General features: G+C 44.2%; 1 protein-coding gene and 1 long non-coding RNA gene across 4 annotated transcripts in view; both read left to right on the forward strand.

Annotated features, from left to right (window-relative positions):
• The first annotated feature begins 77 nt into the window (after positions 1-77).
• On the forward strand, positions 78-16,920 carry QDPR (quinoid dihydropteridine reductase). Its single transcript, XM_082389543.1, has 7 exons — positions 78-257; positions 2,510-2,602; positions 6,076-6,172; positions 8,385-8,525; positions 12,525-12,633; positions 13,659-13,742; positions 16,241-16,920. Exons 1-7 carry the CDS (start codon positions 159-161, stop codon positions 16,344-16,346), a joined length of 729 nt encoding a protein of 242 aa, XP_082245669.1. The 5' UTR covers positions 78-158; the 3' UTR covers positions 16,347-16,920.
• Positions 16,921-17,047: 127 nt separating this feature from the next.
• The window catches only part of LOC309627513, a 39,294-nt gene continuing 37,095 nt past the window's right edge, over positions 17,048-19,246 (forward strand). For all 3 annotated transcript variants that reach the window (XR_014243773.1, XR_014243774.1, XR_014243775.1), the window contains exons 1-2: positions 17,048-18,628; positions 18,937-18,992. This is a non-coding gene — a long non-coding RNA (uncharacterized lncRNA). The remainder of the gene's footprint in view (positions 18,629-18,936; positions 18,993-19,246) is intronic.

Consider the following 19,246-nt stretch of genomic DNA (forward strand, 5'->3'; position numbering starts at 1 on the left):
TGCTCGCCGAGGGTGGCCGCGCGCTAGGCGGCGGCAGCGGGCTCGTCTCCGGGCGCGGCCGACGCGCGGTCCCTCTTGGCGGCGTAGGCGGCCGGGGCGGAGCGCCACGTTCGTGCTCAGGGCTTTCGGAGCAGCGGAAGCCGAGCCGGAGGAACGGGATGGCGGCGGTAGCAGGCGAGACGCGCCGGGTGCTGGTGTACGGCGGCAGGGGCGCGCTGGGCTCCCGATGCGTGCAGGCGTTCCGCGCCCGCAACTGGGTAATTCGGCGGGCTGCGGGCGGGCACCGTGGTGACTGGGGCCCAGAGGGACCTGCCGGTGCAGCGCCGGAGCGCGGTCTGGAAGGAAGCTGGGGGCCCCCGAGCACCCCCAGACATGGGTGCTTGCACATGTATGCACACGTCTGCACGTCTGTTCTGTCTCCGAGTGCGTTGGTACCCCGGGGCCCGAGGTGCAGGGACTTTGCTCTCCAAGGAGAGAGGTTCGGGGGCGCGCGGCGGCTGCTCCGTCGGCCTCTTCCAGGCCCGGAAAGTCTGGCATGACTCGAGAGAGAACAGAGACGGAGGAAGAGGTAATGAGAGGGAAGGATCTGGAATCACACTGCTTGCCTGGGGTTATTAGCTCTATGACCATGAATGGATTGCTTAACGTCAGCGAACTTGAGTTTCCCCATCCGTAAAATGGGAATAATAATAGTGTTTATCCCTTAGGGGAGTTACGAAGATTAAATGAGATGAATGGCGTCGTTGCGCATAAATTGTAAATTGCTTGACTCGTGGTAAAAGCTATTTAAATGTTAGCTATTATTGATATATATATACATATATATTATTGATATATACCTTTGTTCCATTTGCTTCCGTTGTATGTGATACTTTGAAGCCCCGCAAATGCCTTTTGTTTTGCAAAGATTACTTCTACTACTTTGCATAATCAGTAGCCGCTCCCCAGAAAGCAGCAAGGAGGAGCCGAGGTTGTCGCCGAGCCTGTGGCGGGGTCAGGGATCCTGACCCCAGCAGCCACAGGGCTCCGCGCACGCCCACAGTTTCTTCTTGCTTCAGCTGTTTCTTACTCAGGGACCTCACTCTGGGGAGCTTTCATGGGTGTTTACTTAGCAGCAGCCTGAGCAAGGGTGCGCTGGGACCAGAGAGAAAGGGTGCCAGGGTTTTCTTCTTACTCACAGTCTGGTATAGGAATATGCTTCGAAGGATTCTAAATGCATCACCTTCCCACCATTTACCTGTCTTGGGGTATCTTCCCAGGTCTGCAGCCGTGGATGGTGGTGACAATGGGAACATTTAAGGACTGCCAGCCAAAGGCCAAGCACTGTGCTCCTACATACTTAGTTTCCTTTACTCTTTCCTGTAACTTTAATACAGGGCTCCTGTATCCACCTACATTATAGATACAAGGGCTGTGCTTCCTCCCGGTGGGGGCACTTTGGCCCTTTGACTTGGTGAATCTGCAGAGCTGATTTACCTGTGACTCTCTTGTCTTTCTCTGCCTTCCTTCCTGGGGGCTCCGGGAGGGCGGGGATAGAACCTTTTCTTTGTCTCAGTATCCCCCATGGCTGTGACACAGAAGTAGTGAGTGTTTTGAAAGGATGCTGTGTTCTTCAAAGCTTGTGGTGGAGATGCTTATCTCTGGGACCTTCAGACTCCCGGACCTTAGAGCTTTCTGAGTAAGAACCATGTGTCACCTGTGCCAGCAGCTATAGAATCTTACATTTCATTTAATTCTCACACTAACACCGTTCATTGTTGACAACCCCCATTTTACAGGTGAGGAACCTCTGCAGAGCGGGTGAGCGAGAAAGCCGCTCTAGGGCAGAACCAGGATTCAAAGCCTGATCTGATTTCCGAACCCGCAGTCATCCCTTTATGCTCTGGGACAGTGGTCGGAAAACTCCAGTTCTCCGTGGGTTGAATCCTGCCTGGCACCTTTTTTCATAGAGCCCAAGAGCTGGAAATAGTTCCCCATTTTTAAATGGTTGAAAACAAATCAAAAGAAGAGTAATATTTTGTGACATGTGAACATTATATGAAATTCATAATTCAGTATCTGAAGTTTAATTGGCACAGAAGCCACGCTCATTCATTGATTCATTTACTGTTGTCTATGGCTGCTCTCCAGCTGTAATAGCAGAGTTGAGTAGTTGCAACAGAGGTTGTATGGTCAGCAAAGCCTAAAATATTTACTCTCTGGCTCTTTACAGAAAAGATTTGCAGACCCCTGGTCTAGGGGGTCTCTGCATGATCAGGGTTTGGCTTTCAGAGGTGAGAGTGGAAGAGGAAGAGGTTTTTGGGGGCAGAATGGGCTAGCCTGGGGCTCAGTAAGGGGTACACTGGCTGAAGCCAGATGCCCTGCAAAGAGTGCGAGAGGTCGGTTGCTAGATCCTTTCTCTAGGGGGTTTTCATGTAAGCCTCTTATGTGCCTCCACTCCCCGAGTCCTGGGCATGGATCTTTAACAACTGACTGTCTCTTGACCGAAGCTGTTTTCTCCTTGATCCAGTGGGTCGCCAGCATCGACGTGGTGGAGAATGAAGAGGCCAGTGCCAGCGTCCTGGTTAAAATGACAGACTCGTTTACGGAGCAGGCTGACCAGGTAAGTCTAGAGAAGGCTCTACCGTGCATGTGGTAGGGGAACGCTGGGGAGAGGGTTCCACCGTCTGTGTGTTCTTCCTTTTTTTCAGGTATTATTTCTCTATTTATGAAAGCCATTTGTGCTCATGGAGGGAAATTTGGAAAAAATGAAAAAAAACCACAAAGATAAATAGCCCATAATTCATGTCTAGTTAGCTCACTAGTTAGTTCACATTTTGGCCCATTTTCTTGTCTTTCCTATGCGTACTATATGTTATTAGTTTTACAAGTTGAGATGAATTCGTATTTTATATGTTATGGTCAGCTTTGTTTTTAAAACTTAACCTTTAACTTAGATACTTATTCAGATCACTTAATAAAACCTGTGTTGACATGTAATTTTTCTTTGTGTGGATTGGTCACAGTTTGTTTAGTTTGCACTTCATTATACATTTAAGTTTTTTGCAAGGTTTTCTTTTTTTACCATTATCAAGAATACTGTGGTGAACTTCTTCGTCTCTATCTCTGATTATTTATTTAGCATACATTCTAAAAAGTGGGCTCCCCCCGTTCAAAGCAAGAATACTAACAAAGCAGGTTGTTTCTAATTATAAAATTATAGGCTTACTGTAAAATAAGTCAAACAAAACTATACAAATATATAGGTAAATTGTGAAATACCCCTCTTTCTCTCTGTGATAGTGTCACTCCCCCCGCCCAGAAGGAAGCACTGTTAACAATTTGATGGATATCTTGGTATAAATATCTGAGATGCTCTTAAGCGGTTCTGCCTTTCTGAAAGAGCTGTTCCCACCAGCTGCATGAGGATGTGCTTTATATGGTTCTCATGCCAACCCTCAGCTATTTCTTATAACAAATTTTTAAAATTTTAAAAGTAGTGCATGTATGATGTAGAAAATACAGTAAAGCAAAAAGGAGAAGGAAATCATTTCTGTTCTCACGATGCAGTTAATATTTTGTTATATTTTCTTCCACTCCATTTCTCCAAACGTATACATGTATAAATCTAAAAATTAAAAAAAAATCCTGGGACTTCCCTGGCAGTCCAGTGGTTAAGACTCTGCGCTTCCACTGCAGGGGGCATGGGTTCGATCCCTGGTTGGGGAACTAAGATCCCGCATGCTATACAGTGCGGCAAAAATCCCCCAAAAAACCCAAATAAATTATGACTATACTGTAACTGCTCATTTGCTCTTCCTAAAGCATCATGGTTTAGAATATAAGAACCCAGCTGACTTATTCCAAAATGTAGATTTTTGTTGTCCTTACTTTTTATAATATGCTCCCAATGTTTCCCATACTTAATGATATTATTGTCTTTAATGGACCTAATAGTAAAACTTGACGTGGCTTCGTTGTGTGTTAGACACCATACTAAGTGCCGTATTTGCATTTGCATTAACTCAATCTCTGTAAAACAGTTTCTTATTTTATCTTCCTTTTAGATATGAGGAGTCTGAGGCATAGAGTCCCTGGTGTTTGCTCAAGGTCAAAGCTAGTAGGTGGCAGAGCTAGGATTTGAACCTGGGCAGTGGGGGTTTTGATGTCTGTGCTCTTAACTGTACCTTAAGTTGATTCTCAGCAAAATAGCTTCATGTGAATAAAGTAATGAAAACTAAAACCAAATGCTAGGGAGGCACCTGGGCTTGGATAGCAGCAACTCCTCCAGACGTGGTTCTCTGTAATCAGTGTCTCTCCTGCTCCTTTAGTTGCAGGTTTCTGATGTCTGTATCCCTTTCTGAATGTGAAGTTGTCCGCATCTGAGTCTTGACTATACAGTGCATCTTTACGATGAAGATTGGGAAATGCCTTCATTATTATAAGCTTAGCTTTTAACATCTTTAACCCCTCCTGTAGGAGACTCTCTCATCCCCTAGTCACTCAATTAAGAATTTCTGGACGAAAACATGACATCCAGTTTTTGTTTCTAAAGCTCCAGAAGAGGAAGTTCAATCCTAATACACGTAAAATTGGCCCCCTGGATTGGAAATTCATGATGACGGTGATAAGATGAAGAAGTGAGAGAAGTACTAAATCTTTAGAAAACTATTGGGCAGAAAGCAGAATTTAAGGGGAAGGAGTTTTAAAATGCCTCGTTTTAATTTTATTATAAAAATAAAAGACAGAGGTTGTAGAAAAACAAATCAAGCAGGTGCATTGTTGCTGCGGGCTCCATGCTTCCCTAAAAAGTAGAGAGCACAGGTTGTGTGCCTGTACAGAGGTCAGGGGAAATGATCCAATTTCCTGCAGCTGGGATCTGGGCTCTTGGCAACAGGGTATGGCTTAGAAATCAAGGGAGGGACAGCCAGGGAACCAGGGTAACAGGAGAAAGGTCAACAAAAGCTAAGTCAAGATTAGGTGAGATACTTGCCAAGGGATGTTCAGGAATCTTCTTAAAATGAAAGCTTTAGGTATAGAATGTACGGAGAGGAAAGATTGGTTTCCATTGCTAAAGCAGTCTCTTTGGAAGAGTAATTGTTTTTTTCTTTTGGTTGGGTCTCATGGTTTGCAGGATCTTAGTTCCAGGGATTGAACCCGTGCCCTGTGTAGTGAAAGTGCGGAGTCCTAACTACTGGACCGCCAGGGAAGTCCCTTGAAAAAGTAATTTGAGGCTCGGAAATTGTTAGGGAAAGCAGTCAGAGACTGAAATGTTACTGCTGGGAGAATTACACCATTTACACTTAACACCATTGTGTTAAGTCTTAATAAGATTGATCTTAACAAAGCAATTGAGAGGCTGTGGTCCTTTCAGCCATTCCAGAAAAATATGGTATAGTGGTGAGCATAGCTGCCTTCCAGAAAAATATGGAAATGGGTCATGGGTAATGACCAGGGTTGTCTGTCTTGTCAGGCTTTTGTTTTAATAAATTGTAACAAAAGGACATGTGTATGTTTTCAACACTTGAAACATTTTAATCAGACAGAAATAGAGAATTAAAATGAACCCCCGTGTACTCACTATTTACCAACATTTTGCCATTGACTATTTTTTATTGCTTTTTAAAAAAAATAATTTCTCTTTGGCTTTTTTTTTCTTGGAGTTGCAGTTAATGGGATGCTTGTATTCCAAGGAGAGTAGAATTGATTATTTCAGATTATGGTTCTGTGATTTGCAAAGAAAGTCGGCAAAGAAGTATACCAGAAGGCTAGCTGTAGGCAGTGAAGCCCTAGGTGATTTTTTTTTAAAACTTTTCCTACTTTATTTATTGTTTTATTCCAGGGATGCATATGTCTCCACCTTTAGATGTTCAGAAGAAGACTAGGTTGCTTTATAAGAATCACACTGAAATGTAGTCGAGCTTCACTATCCAAATGTCCATTATAAATTGGTCCTGCATCTTATTTTCAAAGTATTAATTGCCAGGTACTGTGAACTGACTTAAAAAGAAGTGAAAAATAAATGGAGGTGACTGTGAAGATGTCAGCCTGTTGAGGTTTACCTGACTGTGCATCTTCCTGACCCTTTTATTTCAGGTGACCGCTGAGGTTGGAAAGCTCTTGGGTGCAGAGAAGGTGGACGCGATCCTTTGTGTGGCTGGAGGATGGGCTGGGGGCAATGCCAAGTCCAAGTGTGAGTCCTTTTCTGAGTTAGTCATTTTGCTCTTCTCTTTGTCCAGGTGCGTGTGGATGGGTCTATACTATCTGTCAGGTCAGATGTTTTCCTGTATGTCTCCCAGAAGCTTTACCGTAGCTGTGAGGTAGAGATCAACACCCCGTTTTACAGATAAAGAAAAAACTTCCCATAGAAGGGGGTTAGGGCAGAGGGACCTTGAGATTGACGTTTAAAAAAGAGACAAAATGAAATCAGCATTGTTTCTACCCCAGTCTTTCAGGGCTTGTTACTGGGAGTTGGGGGATGTGAATGGAATGGAGAAATCATTCTGAAGATCAAAAGGACTCAAAACTGAGCTTTTGTTAAAGCTGAGTATATTTTCCATTTTTATTATGAACATTTTCAGATATACAGGAAAGTTGAAAGAACAGTTCAACACACACCCTTATGTCCTCCATCTAGATTCAATACTTGTTAACATTTGCTATACTTGCATTCTCTTGCTTTCTTACATGTGTGTCCTCTGTGTGTGTATTTTTTTGTTGTTTTTGATCATTTGAAAGTAATTTGACACTTCACTATATTTCAACATGCGCCTCCAAAGATGAAGCCATTCTCCCACGTTATCGTAACACCATTCTCATACCTAAGAAAATTAACAGTGATTCTATAAGATTAATAGTATCAGCTCATGTTCTGATTACCTCAGTTTATTCCATATCTTTCATAGTTGTTTTCTCTAAATTTGTTCCAGTCAGGGTTTATGTACTGCATTTTATTGTTGTTTTTAGTCTGTTTATCTAGAATGTTTTTTTTTGCCTGTGACAGACTTGGCAGGTCCAGGGCAGTTTTCATATAGACTGTCCCCCACACTGAATTTGTCAAACTGTTTCTTTAAGGTATCATTTACCTTGTTCCTCTGTCCCTGGTATTTCCTGTGAACTGGAAGGTAGGTCTAGAGGCTGGCTTAGATTCAGGTTAAATATTTTGAGGTGAGAATGCTTCCTGAGTGATGTGGACTTCATGCTGCATCACATAGGGAGCTTACCATGTCACGTGGCCTTCTATATCTGGAGTGGTGCCAAATTTCATGCTTGGTTAAGGTGGTAAGCTGATAGATTTCCATCATAAAGGTTCATTTTTCTGTTTGCAATTGTAAGTGAGCTATGGGATGGTACTTCGTCATCGTGTATGAATATCCTGTTCCCAAACACCTTGAGAACCCCAAATTCCCAAAACCTAATGGTTATAAGCATCCATTGGTAATCTCTACCTGAGTCAGTCATCCCACTGGGGATTGGAAAATGGTAGTTTTCTAATTCTGTCATTCCTTCTACATTTATCAGCCAAAGCCATTTAAAAAGGAGTTGATTTTCTGTGAACCACACTTAAATTTGAAATTGGTATTTTGTGTGGTGATCAGGTTGGCAAAACACCCTGATGGCCTTTGGTGTATTTTGGTAACAAGAAGTGATAAATGTGGGTCCGTCCATTTTTTTTTTGTAGTTCTTTTTAGCAGGGAAATGCAGTACCTTGGTTGTCACCTACTGAAGACCCCTCCTCCTGTATCAAGAGGGCTCTCTTTCTGGGTCATGGGTGCAGCTTCACTGGGTTCTGTGTGTCCTGTGAGGGAGGAAGGGGACAACTGTTCAGCTGGTGATGTGACACTCCTTACCACTTATTCCTCTTCACATCTCTGGAAGGCCAGAGGGTAAAGCAACTGCAGAATGGTTGTTATTTCAGCTTTTTTTAAAAGAGTCTTTAAAGCTGGCATTAAACTTTCAGCCATAAAAAAATGAAATCAGCATTGTTTCTACATTGTTTCAATGTAGCTGCATAAAAGCCCTCTTTATGTCCAGATGGTAATAATCCCTGAGCTTTTTATCACAGATGAAACCTGACTTAGATATATAGGTTCTAATTATAGATCTAATGCCCTTTATAAAGTAGGGCAATGTTTGAATTCAAGCCAGTCCTGCATATTTGTCAACAGTCCTCATTTATTGGCTGACGTTTACCAGTTTACAGGTGAGGAAGTTGAGACTCAGGTGATCATGTGGCCTGGATTCGAACCCGTGTCTCTGACCGCAAGCCCTGGGCTGTTTGTATTAGATCTCCTTGCAGACACAGAGTGGTCGTGAGGGCTTCCTGGAGTGTCGGGCGCCGTGAGTCGAGCTCACCTGTCATTTTCTTCCCTGTGAATGCTCACCTCATGTGTTTCTTTGCTCAGCTCTCTTTAAAAACTGTGACCTGATGTGGAAGCAGAGCATGTGGACGTCGACCATCTCCAGCCACCTGGCCACCAAGCACCTCAAGGAAGGAGGCCTCCTGACCTTGGCAGGGGCCAAGGCCGCCCTGGATGGGACTCCGGGTGAGCCTCCATTTCCCTGTCTGTGAAATGGGAATGCTGACACTTGCTCGCTGGGGTTGCTGGACACTTCTGTGAGATGAGGACTCTTAAAGCCCTTTACCGTCTCAGGTGCTTTACAGTTTGATGGATTTTGCTTCCTTTTAGGCCCAGATTTTTTTAGGGGAAAAACTCCTGATCTTTTCATTTGCATTGTCCTCATGTTCGCGGTGGTGAAGGACCGCTGTAATCTGGCAGCCCCTCATCTTGTTTATTTATCTGTGATGCACCCAGGGAATGAATGGTGTTGCAGTAGCTATCAGCTAGGTAATAGTCACATTGTGTTCATGTGTCCCAAGGATAGTGTGAGCTGTAGAGCGAGAGACGCTGAGGTAGATTCTTCACCCTAGCTGTGTGGCCTAGAACAAATCATTTGTTCTCTTTGACGACATTTCTGCTGTAGTTTCCTTAATTGTAATATAGTGACAGTAATATCTACCTTGAAGAGTAGTTATAAGGTGTTAGAGGTATTAATATGTACAAAGTGCCCAGCACATGGTAAGTCTTATTATATATTCTCATTTAATCCTGGGGTAGAGGTCATTATTATCTTTTTCATTTTACAGATAAGGAAACTAAAACTTAGAGAGGGTAAGTAATTTGTCTGGGTTATGCAAAAAATAAGTTGCAAACGTACATTGAATTGAAACCCTGATCATTTTTAAATTCTGTGCTTTTTTGTTACATCATGCAGATCCAAGTTCCCTTTGCATTTTGTACGCCCTGTGTTAGCTTGCTAGGGTTGCCATAACAAAGTACCACAGACTGGGTGGCATAAGTATTTTCTCACAGTTCTGGAGGCTACAAGTTCAAGATCAAGGTGTCAGGAGGGTTGCTTTCTTCTGAGGCCTCTCTCCTTGGCTTGTGGATGGCTGTCTTCTCCCTGTGTCTTTGTCCTCCCTCTGTGTTTGTCTGTGTCCAAATTGCCTCTTCTTAGAAGTATACCAGTCATATTGGATTAGGGCCCACCCTAATGACCTCATTTTAACTTAATTAACTTCCGTCTCCAAATACAGTCACATTCTGAGGTATGGGGGTTAGGACTTCAATATCTGAATTTGGCTGGGAGGCACAATTCAACCCATCTCTCTCCCTTTGGGATCGGGCTAAAAGAATTTAAGCAGGGGGTCAGGGAGTTAGCACAGGGAGGCAGAAACTGTCTTATCTCGACTACCTACATTGAACTCTTCTTAAAAAAAGGGGGGGGAGCTTTTTTGGGATCTCTTTAGTAAGTGGTAGAAACCTTGAGCACCTTTTTCGATTTTAATGTAACTAACTTAACTGTGAGGCTGTTACAAATTAATAATTTCTTGCCACTCATTTTCTTATGTTTCTCAGAGCATGTGATCTTACAAGTCCATGGCTATTGCAATGATTAAAGCTGTGCATATGTTAGGTGCTAGTTTGGTTAAGATCTGATTTTTATTAAAGGTGACATAGAGCAGAGGTACTAGAAAGTAAATAGAGAAATGAGTAATAGCTTGACATTGAAAAAAACCCTAGGACTGAAAGACTAATTTTTCTGAAGGGCAAAACAGTCTTCTACTTGCCTTTGGCTTGTAAATATCATTCTTTGCTTATAGTTTCAGATACTGATTAAGACTGTGGGATCTGGAACTACACGGGTTGGTTTTGTATTGTGGTTTTGCCATTTAGTTGCTGTGCGATATTTGGCAAGTTACTTAACCTCTCTGAACCTCAGTTTTGTCATCTGTAAAATGAAGGTAAATAGTAATACGTCCTTTATATGGTAGTTGTGACTTGTAAACATCTTAATGGATGTAAATGGTTTAGAAAAGGTATTAGAATCAGTAATAAATGTGAACTATTATTATTATTTACTCCAGGCTTACTTTTGCTCAGTTACTCTTGCTTCAGATGTTAATAAATTTGTTCATCTTTCAGCTCATTAGTTAGATGTTGTTAAATTTGAGTCATGAAATCTTTTAACTGATTCGGACCCCAGAAAAATCTGGGGAAATCTGTGAAAGCAGGTGATGAACAGGCTTAAGAGTCCTTCAAACCCAAGAAGACTTGTTCAAAAATAGAAAGTTTTTCACTTGGGAAGATACTGAGAAAACCCTCACCCTCCTATTTCCAAGGTTGTATTTGTAGACTGTCCACTGGAGCATAAACTGTATCGAAGTGATGGTGATCACTTTTGTTTACCATTTAAGGATCTGTTTTATGTTTGGAAATCAGTCCTTAGGGACTACACTGATCATTTTGTAATTGGAGAGACAGTTTTTATCTTCTTAATGAAATGCATTTTTTTCCATATCTTGCCAATGATGCCCTTACCCGCATTGTGTAGAATTCTGTGGAATTAAACCATTAGGGCTGCTGGCTGCTTGTTTCTTTCTACATCTCATTCCCTGCTTTCATGCTGTTTGAGTGGAATGAAGAGAGAGTCCCAGGAGTTTGCTGGGGACAGGGGCTGAACGAATGAGATTCATGCACCGGTTTATTTTAATTACTGTTAGATCTTCCTGCCATTGTTGGCCTCCTGGCCCTAATTAAACAGAGAAGCCAGGTTTGGTGAAATATTCTTCTTGTACTTCTAAATAACTTTTTGAAACCTTGACCCTCTTTTGCAATTTGAGGTTACTGTGGAAGCTGTTCAGTGATTGGTTTCTTGGCTGGGCTGTGAGCCCCACCTCCCCCTGGACCTCTGATGCCTCCTCAGTTGTTATTCTTTAAACAGCATGCCTGCTGGGGTTTTTAAGGGCGCTGCTGACCTTTGGAAGTAGTGGTTTTCCGAAGGTGGAGGGGTGTTGACAGCAATTAACCATTCTTTGTTACTGTGATAGCTGCATTTAGTGCACCTACAGCTGGGTGCTGTGGGGAACTTTGGAGAGGAGAGAGACCTCGTTTGCCATGTGTCTGGGGGAGTCATACGGAACCCTGTCCTAATAAGCTATTGTATTCAATATATAGACTGGATAAACAGCAAGGTCCTACTGTGAAGCACAGAGAACTATAGTCAACATCCTGTAATAAACCATAATGGAAGAGAATATTAAAAAAAGAATGTATATAGATGTATAACTGAATTACTTTGCTGCACAGCAGAAATCAACACATTGTAAATCAACTACTTCAATAAAAAAAGGCATGCCTTACTTCTGTCAGCAAGCATTTGCTGACTGGTGGGAGGAAAGGAAGGCTAATAGGTAGCTAGTATGCCCATATGTCACAGTTGCTCAAATGGTATACTTTATTTTTTGGCTGTGCTGCGTGGCTTGTGGGATCTTAGTTCCTGGACCAGGGATCGAACTTGTGCCCCACGCAGTGGTAGCGTGGAGTCCTAACCCTGGACCGCTAAGGAATTTCCCCAGATGGTATGCTTTAAACAAGGAGTTGGACTCCGGGGCATAGCACTTCTATTAATTTGATGGGAAACACTTATGGAAGTCCTACCCTGTCCTGAGCCTAGAATTAAGTACTTTATCCCCATTTTACAGATGGGATAACTGAGGATTAGAAAGGTTTTTGAGAACCCGCCTGGATTTCTTTAGTGGTAAGTGGAAGAGCTGGGCTTTGAACCTGCGCAGCCTGACTCTAAAGCCTGCGCTTCAAATGACTGCTCGGTTTTGCTGACCCATTGGGCACCCAGGGTGGGTGTGTGCAGGCTGCTCACAAGCAGTTGTCGATACAAGGGTTCAGAACTCGCGTGGCTTTTAACCTCTCCATTGGCCTCGGTGCGAGTCTGTGTGTGAGCCTGGGCATATTACTCACCCTGTCCGAGCCTCCGTTTCCTTAGCAATAAAAATAGCATTAACCTCATGGCTTCTGTGATAAATGTTAAGTGCCAGGCAAATAGAAGGTTACGTCCCTTCCACTTTCTCTCCATGGACGTCCCTGGTTCTCTTTTCCCGGCCTCCTCTGGACCTTGGTGTGGTGTTCTTTGGACATACCAGTGGCGGCCAGTGGTCACTGAAATGTTTTCTCCTTATTTCCCAGGGATGATTGGCTACGGCATGGCCAAGGGTGCGGTTCACCAGCTTTGCCAGAGCCTGGCCGGGAAGGACAGCGGCATGCCGTCTGGGTCTGCTGCCATCGCCGTGCTCCCGTAAGTCTCCCCCATCTCTGCCCCACGGCTGAGAGTTCACATGTGTCCTAGAGTCACTCTACACCAGGGGCGCGTGTGTGCCGTCACCTTGGCTTCTGAAATTCACCAGAGGCCCTGAAGATACCTGTTTAGGTTTTGGATTATCCTGGGCTTTCCAGAATGGTTGCTTGGCTGATGGGATGGGTCTCTCTTGCCTCTGTCTTTCTTGTTTTCTTTCCTTCCCTCTATCCGTCCCTCCCTCCCTCCTTGTTAAAAAATAGCTTACACATTTAATTTTATTATTTGTAGTTCTGTCTTTCAAGTCTTCATAAGGTCGGTGTGGAAGAGAGACTGTATTAGGTTTGTGGGATGGGGGAGGGGGAGCTTGGGGAAGAATCTGGGAAACTATGGGGAGACGTTTCTGGAGGGATTCCAGGACCAAATGGCTTGTCTCTTAGCTGTGGTCCTATGAAAAGGATGTCTGTCTTCTAGGGGACTGGGCTGTCCACGTATTCATTTGCGGGCTTCTGTGATTCTGTGACTTGGTCTCACGGCTATTTTGAATGATTTCCGAGGCCTGAAGGTTCTTGGGAAAGTCATACATATCTGAATTCTGTATTCCCTTGCTGAAAATTAGAAGATTTCATGGAAAACAGACACAAAATGAAGGACAAGGCTGTCTTTTCCCCATATTTAAAGGAATATTATGATTACACTTACAAAAACCTGAGAAATGAGTCTGCCACATTTTAGGGAGTGAACGGAGACATAAATAGCAGAACAGTTTACTTTAGTAAAGACACTGTTTCAGAAAAAAAGGCAAAACATGGCCCTTTCATTTTGTTCCTGTCTGCCTGAAGGGTGAGTTCTGAAGCGCTTGGCTGAGTCAGGCTGGGATGTGATCTCTGTAACCGTGGACGGCTTCCTGGCCTCTCTCTGATTATCTTCGTGTGATCTCTCCATGTACTTTCCTGGCCAAGGAGGACCTCGCAGCTGTTGTTCTGCGGGGGAGGCACATGTGACATGCTTATCTCTGTGCTCCGCAGGGTTACCCTGGACACACCGATGAACAGGAAATCAATGCCTGAGGCCGACTTCAGCTCCTGGACGCCCTTGGAATTCCTAGTCGAGTGAGTATCACAATCATTTCAGTGACTCAGCAGCTTCCATTCTCTGCCTCTTGTGGGAGAAAGGACAGGCCCATGTTCTCTTGGCTTATCAGCCTGGGTGGTTCGTGAGGGCCTGACCTCCGAGGGCACCTTGCACCTCATTGTCAATATCACGGGGTGGAGAGATTGATGGTGCCGACCTGAATCCTGGCTCCTCCACCCACCAGCTGGCCAATCGGAGCATGTTGTTTAACTGCTCTAGGCCTCAACTTCCCCATCTGTATAATGGGGGTCGGTGATAATTGTTAGGAGGGTAAGACGTGGAAGTGTGTGCCAAGGTCTCAGCACTGTGTGTGACCCATAGCAGGGCTGGGTAAGCCTGGAGCCTGTAAACCGTGTTCTGTCTGTTAAAGAGGAGCAGCTGCATGGAGTCAGCCGCTGATCTAGGTGGAACATCTGGGCCCACATGCCTGCATTAGTGCCAAGCCACAAACCCACAGGAAGCATCCTTTGTCCCTGAAATCACATTCAGCCCTTTGTGAGTATGGGTGGCACCGGAAGTTCACAGAGAGAGTGCGCTCTTTTGTGTTTGCCTAGATCTCAGTTTCCCGCACTTCTCTATTTAAGGGGGTGTTAAGCACGTGTTCACTGAGCACCCACTCGGGTCAGGGGCTCTGCTGGGCCCGGGGACGATGAGGAATAAGATGCAGGCCCTGCCTTCATGCAGTGGGGACGGACTCGCCCAGCAGAGCCAGTGTCTGAGCGGCTTTGACGGCTGTTTGCACAGGATGTTTCTAAAGCTTGGGCTGAGAAGAAGCTTGCTTCTGGCCTGAGGTTACATCTTATTTAAATGGAATTGGGAGATATTTGGGACTTTTATGTTTGGAACAAGCACTTACATGCCAGGCACCGTTTAAGCACTTCATAACCATGATCTTATTAAATGCTCATAGCAGGTCTGTGAGGGAGGTGCCGTCGTCTTTATTTAAGGTTTGGGGGCTCGGAGGCATGGGGAGTGTGGGCCTAAGGAACTTGCCCAGGGTCGCACAGCAGAGCCAGGATCTGACCCGGGCAGTGTGGCTGCAGAGCCCTCGGTCTTAACCACTGTCCCGACAGTTACTCCTGTCTTTGCCGGGTATCGTGCTTAATGCTGGATTTGCAAAAGAAAAAAAAAAATTGAAGTTGTGGAAGGAACAACGCTTGAATGGTGTTTGCATTTGAGTTTCTTTTTAAAGGCCACTACTGCCAGCAATTCTTGACAGAGACATTGACCCAGGACCCTAGATGGAACATCTGGGGCCACGTGTGTAAATCAGTGCTGGGCCACTACTGACAGAGGGTGGGCTGGGACAGCCATGCCTTGCCCCAGAAATCATGCTCACCCATTTGTGGTATTTGAAAACTCACGTGACAAGTTGACATAAAGTTGACTTTGCAATGTCTGTGAGCATGTTACCCTCTTGGCTGTCCATGGTTAGAATGGCGTTCTCTCCCACCCACTCCAGACGGCTGATGAGGAGGAGGGAGAAGTAAGACCATTTATTAACCTGCCTAAGTAACACATATGCCTCTGCTCATCCAGCTGTGACTGGTCTCCTTCAGAGCTGTCCCCTGAGCCCTGCCCCCAGAGATGGCTCAGGACACATGACAGTACCTTAGGGAGTTGGAGAAGCACTTGGATTTTTGAGCCCACGTGACTTCCCTTCACTTGTTCAACCCCCAGAGTGGGAGGTCGAATGACTGGACAGCTAAACGTCAGCTGTGGTCCAACAGGTTACTTATCGGCATTAAAGATCCCGGTAGCTCCTGAGAGTTCTCCAGCGAAGGAAGGGCCAAGGTCCCACCTGGGGTTTGTGGGAGGGGATGGTATACTCAGCACCAAGAGTAAATATTTTAAAAATGATCAGCTACTTGTTAAACCTTGTGAATTCCTTGTGCCCTTTTTCATTCCTCTCTTCTTAGACGAGGTCTCCCGTCTTCCCCAGGCAGGCACGGTTGGTTGCCCCTCCCCACAGAGTTGGTTGTTAAATGCCCCATTCCAACACCGAACGCGTTTTATTGTAATAGTCTGTTTTTTCATCTTTTTCCATTGCTTGGCACAGCTGTGGGCGCTCCATAAATATTTGTTAACAAAAAAAATAATAAATTTTTTCTCTTTCTTCTTAGATTCTGGGAAGTGATCTAACCAAGTGTAAAGTATTGTGCCCATGTCTATCTCTTAGAATGTACTAATTAAAATCTTTTTTAATCACATAAAATCGTACCACTGTGTTATAAAGGATTCCAACAATGCAGAAAAATAGCAAAATGAAAACGTTGCGAAATCTAGCCACTCAGGAATTAGAAGGAGTAAAGTTCTGAAATCATCGGGGACCTAGGTTTGTGTCCATGAGGTCTTAGAGGCTTTTTTACAGCTGCTGCTGTGCCCTCACCCCCCACCCGCCCAACCAGTAATGTGACTCTAAGCATGTGTCCAGATTTTTCCTTTTAAAATGTAAAGCTTCTCTTCTTTGTTCTAGAACCTTCCATGACTGGATCACAGAGAAAAACCGACCAAGCTCAGGAAGCCTAATCCAGGTGGTAACCACAAAGGGAAGGACGGAGCTTACCCCAGCGTATTTTTAAGCTACGTTTCATTGCCTGTGAGGTGCCTGTCAGAAAAGTCATTAATCTATTAGCGTGGCCACATCCGGCCTTGCATTTTCTGTAATCCTGTTCATGGTACAAGACAGTGAGTCCTGTCTTTCTCTCATCTAATGTGCATTTGTTCTCCTAGGACAGTGTAACAGGTTTATGTGAAATAAAAACATGTGGATCCCACAGGTAGATAGCACTGTCAGTCTGTGTTAACCACGGAATTTAGGAGGTCTCAGGACGGCCCCCTCCGCTTCAGCGTCATGTTGAATTGCTTTTGAGGCTCTCTTTCTGTGTCCCTGCCAGTGGCTGTGTCGACCTGACTAGTTCAGAGATTTGTTGGGTCAGGGACATTTGGACCCTGAGTTATTTTTGAATGTTATGTTTATGTCACAGCCATAGTTTTTGTAGCCTCGAATTAAACTGCCATCAAACTCTTTCTGTAGTGTAAGCAAAATCCTGTGGACTCTGTTAAGGTACCTTTTTCCTGTGCATTTGCCAAGTGCGCAAGAGAACTACTTGTGATTGTTTGGAGTTTATCTTCTTAATAAATGGACTTCATTTACTGTGTTGTCTTTAATCAAAACGCATCTTATAAACAGTCATAGATGAAGGTACTAGAATCACAGGCTGCTAGTGGTCTTCAGCCTGATGTTCTCGAAAAGGGGGGTGAATTCAAATCCTGAAGTAAGTGTTCTCAGCACAGTGACAGAGGCACGTTTCCTTGGACGTTTCAGAATCTGAAGCTGGGGGGATGGCCCTGTGCATTTAGAAACAGTGCTCCACGTGACTGATACCGGCCATTCTGATTGAGAATTAGTGGTCTAGTGCACCCCATCATTTTACAGATGAGGAAACTGAGACCCAGAGCAATGACTTTCCATCCTTATGGCCAGTAAGTGGCAGAACTAAGCCCAGAACCCAGTCACCAGATGGCTGCTATTCATAAAGGCTTTTACCATGTATTTTCTTTTTCAATTCTTAAAAAAAAAAATTTTTATTGAGGTAAAATTCACATAACATAAAATTAACCCTTTTAAAGTGAAAAAACTTGGTGGCGTTTAGTCTATTCACAGTGTTCTGTAAACATGTTCATCACCCCAAAATCCAGCCCCATACCCACTAAGCAGTCACTCCTCATTCCCCCTGTCTCCAGCCCCTGGCAGCCACCAATCTGTTCTCTGTCTGTGAATTTACCTGTTCTGGATATTTCATGTAAATACAATCATGCAGTCTGTGGCCTTTTATGTCTGGCTTCTTTCACTTAGCATGTTTTCAAGGTTCATCTCCTTTGGAGCAGCTATTAGCACTTCATTCCTTTTTGTGGCTGAATAATATTACATTGTTTGTATATACTACACTCCATTCATCTGTTGATAGACATTTGGGTTGTTTCTGCCTTTTGGCTGCCGTGAATAGTACTGCCATGCATATTCCTGTACAGGTATTTGAGTACCTCTTTTCAGTTCTTTTGGATATATACCCAGCTGTGGGGTTGCTCAGTCATCTGGTAATTCTGTGTGTAACTATTTGAAGAGTCTTTTTTGATTCTTGACTCTGCATTTCAAGGAGATATTATCCAACTTTTATAGGAAAGAAGATGTGAGCTCAGAAAATAGGACTCATTTCTTCAAAGTCACCCAATGCTGTGGTCTGAATGTTTTGTGTCCCCTCCAAAATTCGTACATTCATATCTTGAAATCCTAATGCCCAATGTAGTGGTGTTAGGAGGTGGGGCCATTGGGAGGTGAGCCCTTATGTATAGGATTAGTGCCCTTTTAAAAGCAGGTTCAGCAAGATCCCTAGCCCTTTAGCCAAGTGAGGACACAATAAGAAGTCTGTGACTTGGAAGAGGGCTCTCACCCAACCCTGCTGGCCCCTTGATCTCAGACTTACAGCCTCCAGAACTGTGAGAAATCAACTTCTGTTTTTATCAGCCATTCAATCTTTGGTATTTCATTATAGCATCCCGAGTGGCCCAAGACCCCCAGCCAGAGAGCGGTACAGCGGGAAGTCACAGCACCTTACATGCCCACTCTTCCATCTCATCCTCCCCGAAATACCTGAGATAGATGGTTGCCATTTTCAGATGAAGAAACAGTCCCATAATTTAAGTGACTTGTTGAGGATACAATTAATTTCAGGAGACGTTTTCATTCCATTTAGAAACCAGACCTTATCATTGATTATTTAGATGTGTTTCTTTTCCTTTCCTTAGGCCTTACAACCTGGTGACATGCCAAGAGAATGTAATGGGATCAGGTGTGAGGAAGGTGGGATGTTTTTCCTCTTATGCTTTAGCCAGTCATTCAGCAAGTAAGTTTTGAGTGCCAGCTATGTAATAGGTGCTAATGTATGACACGCAGTGAATGGAGTAGGCAAAGCCCTCTGTCTGCCTTTCACTGAGGGCAGACACAATAAACAATGAAATATAGCCTGAATATAAGTTAGAGTAGGTGAAAAGGGTGTGAACTGTGAGGAAAAAAGAGCAAGGTAAGGGGGTTAAGGAATGTTGAGGAGGTGGGGTTGCAATTTCAGACAGTGTAGAGTTATGGACTGAATGTTTGTGTCCCCCCTGCAGATCCCTATGTTGAAACCCTAAGCCCCAATGTGGCTGAAGATGGAGCCTCTAAAGAAGTAAGTAAGGTTGATTGAGGTGACAAGGGTGGGGCCCAGATCTCATACAATTAGTGTCCTTATAAGAAGAGACACCAGAGAGTGCTTTCTCTCTGTCTGTCTGTCTGTCAGTGCACACACCAAGGAAAGGCCACGTGAAGGTACAGTGAGAAGGTGGCCGTCTGCAAGCCAGGAGAGTCCTTACAAGAACAAATCACCTGGCACCTTGGTATTGGACTTCTGACCTCTAGAAAATTAAGTTCAGTCCTTTGGAC

This window comes from Balaenoptera borealis (genome assembly GCF_965194805.1).
Source record: "Balaenoptera borealis genome assembly, chromosome: 4".
In the NCBI taxonomy this organism is placed as follows: Eukaryota; Metazoa; Chordata; class Mammalia; order Artiodactyla; family Balaenopteridae; genus Balaenoptera; species Balaenoptera borealis.

Coding starts and splice junctions, on each gene's coding strand:
- QDPR (XM_082389543.1), top strand. CDS start 159: ATGGCGGCGGTAGCAGGCGAGACGCGCCGGGTGCTGGTGTACGGCGGC. Junction 6,173..8,384: donor GGGCAATGCCAAGTCCAAGT/GTGAGTCCTTTT, acceptor TTCTTTGCTCAG/CTCTCTTTAAAAACTGTGAC. Junction 12,634..13,658: donor GCTGCCATCGCCGTGCTCCC/GTAAGTCTCCCC, acceptor TGTGCTCCGCAG/GGTTACCCTGGACACACCGA.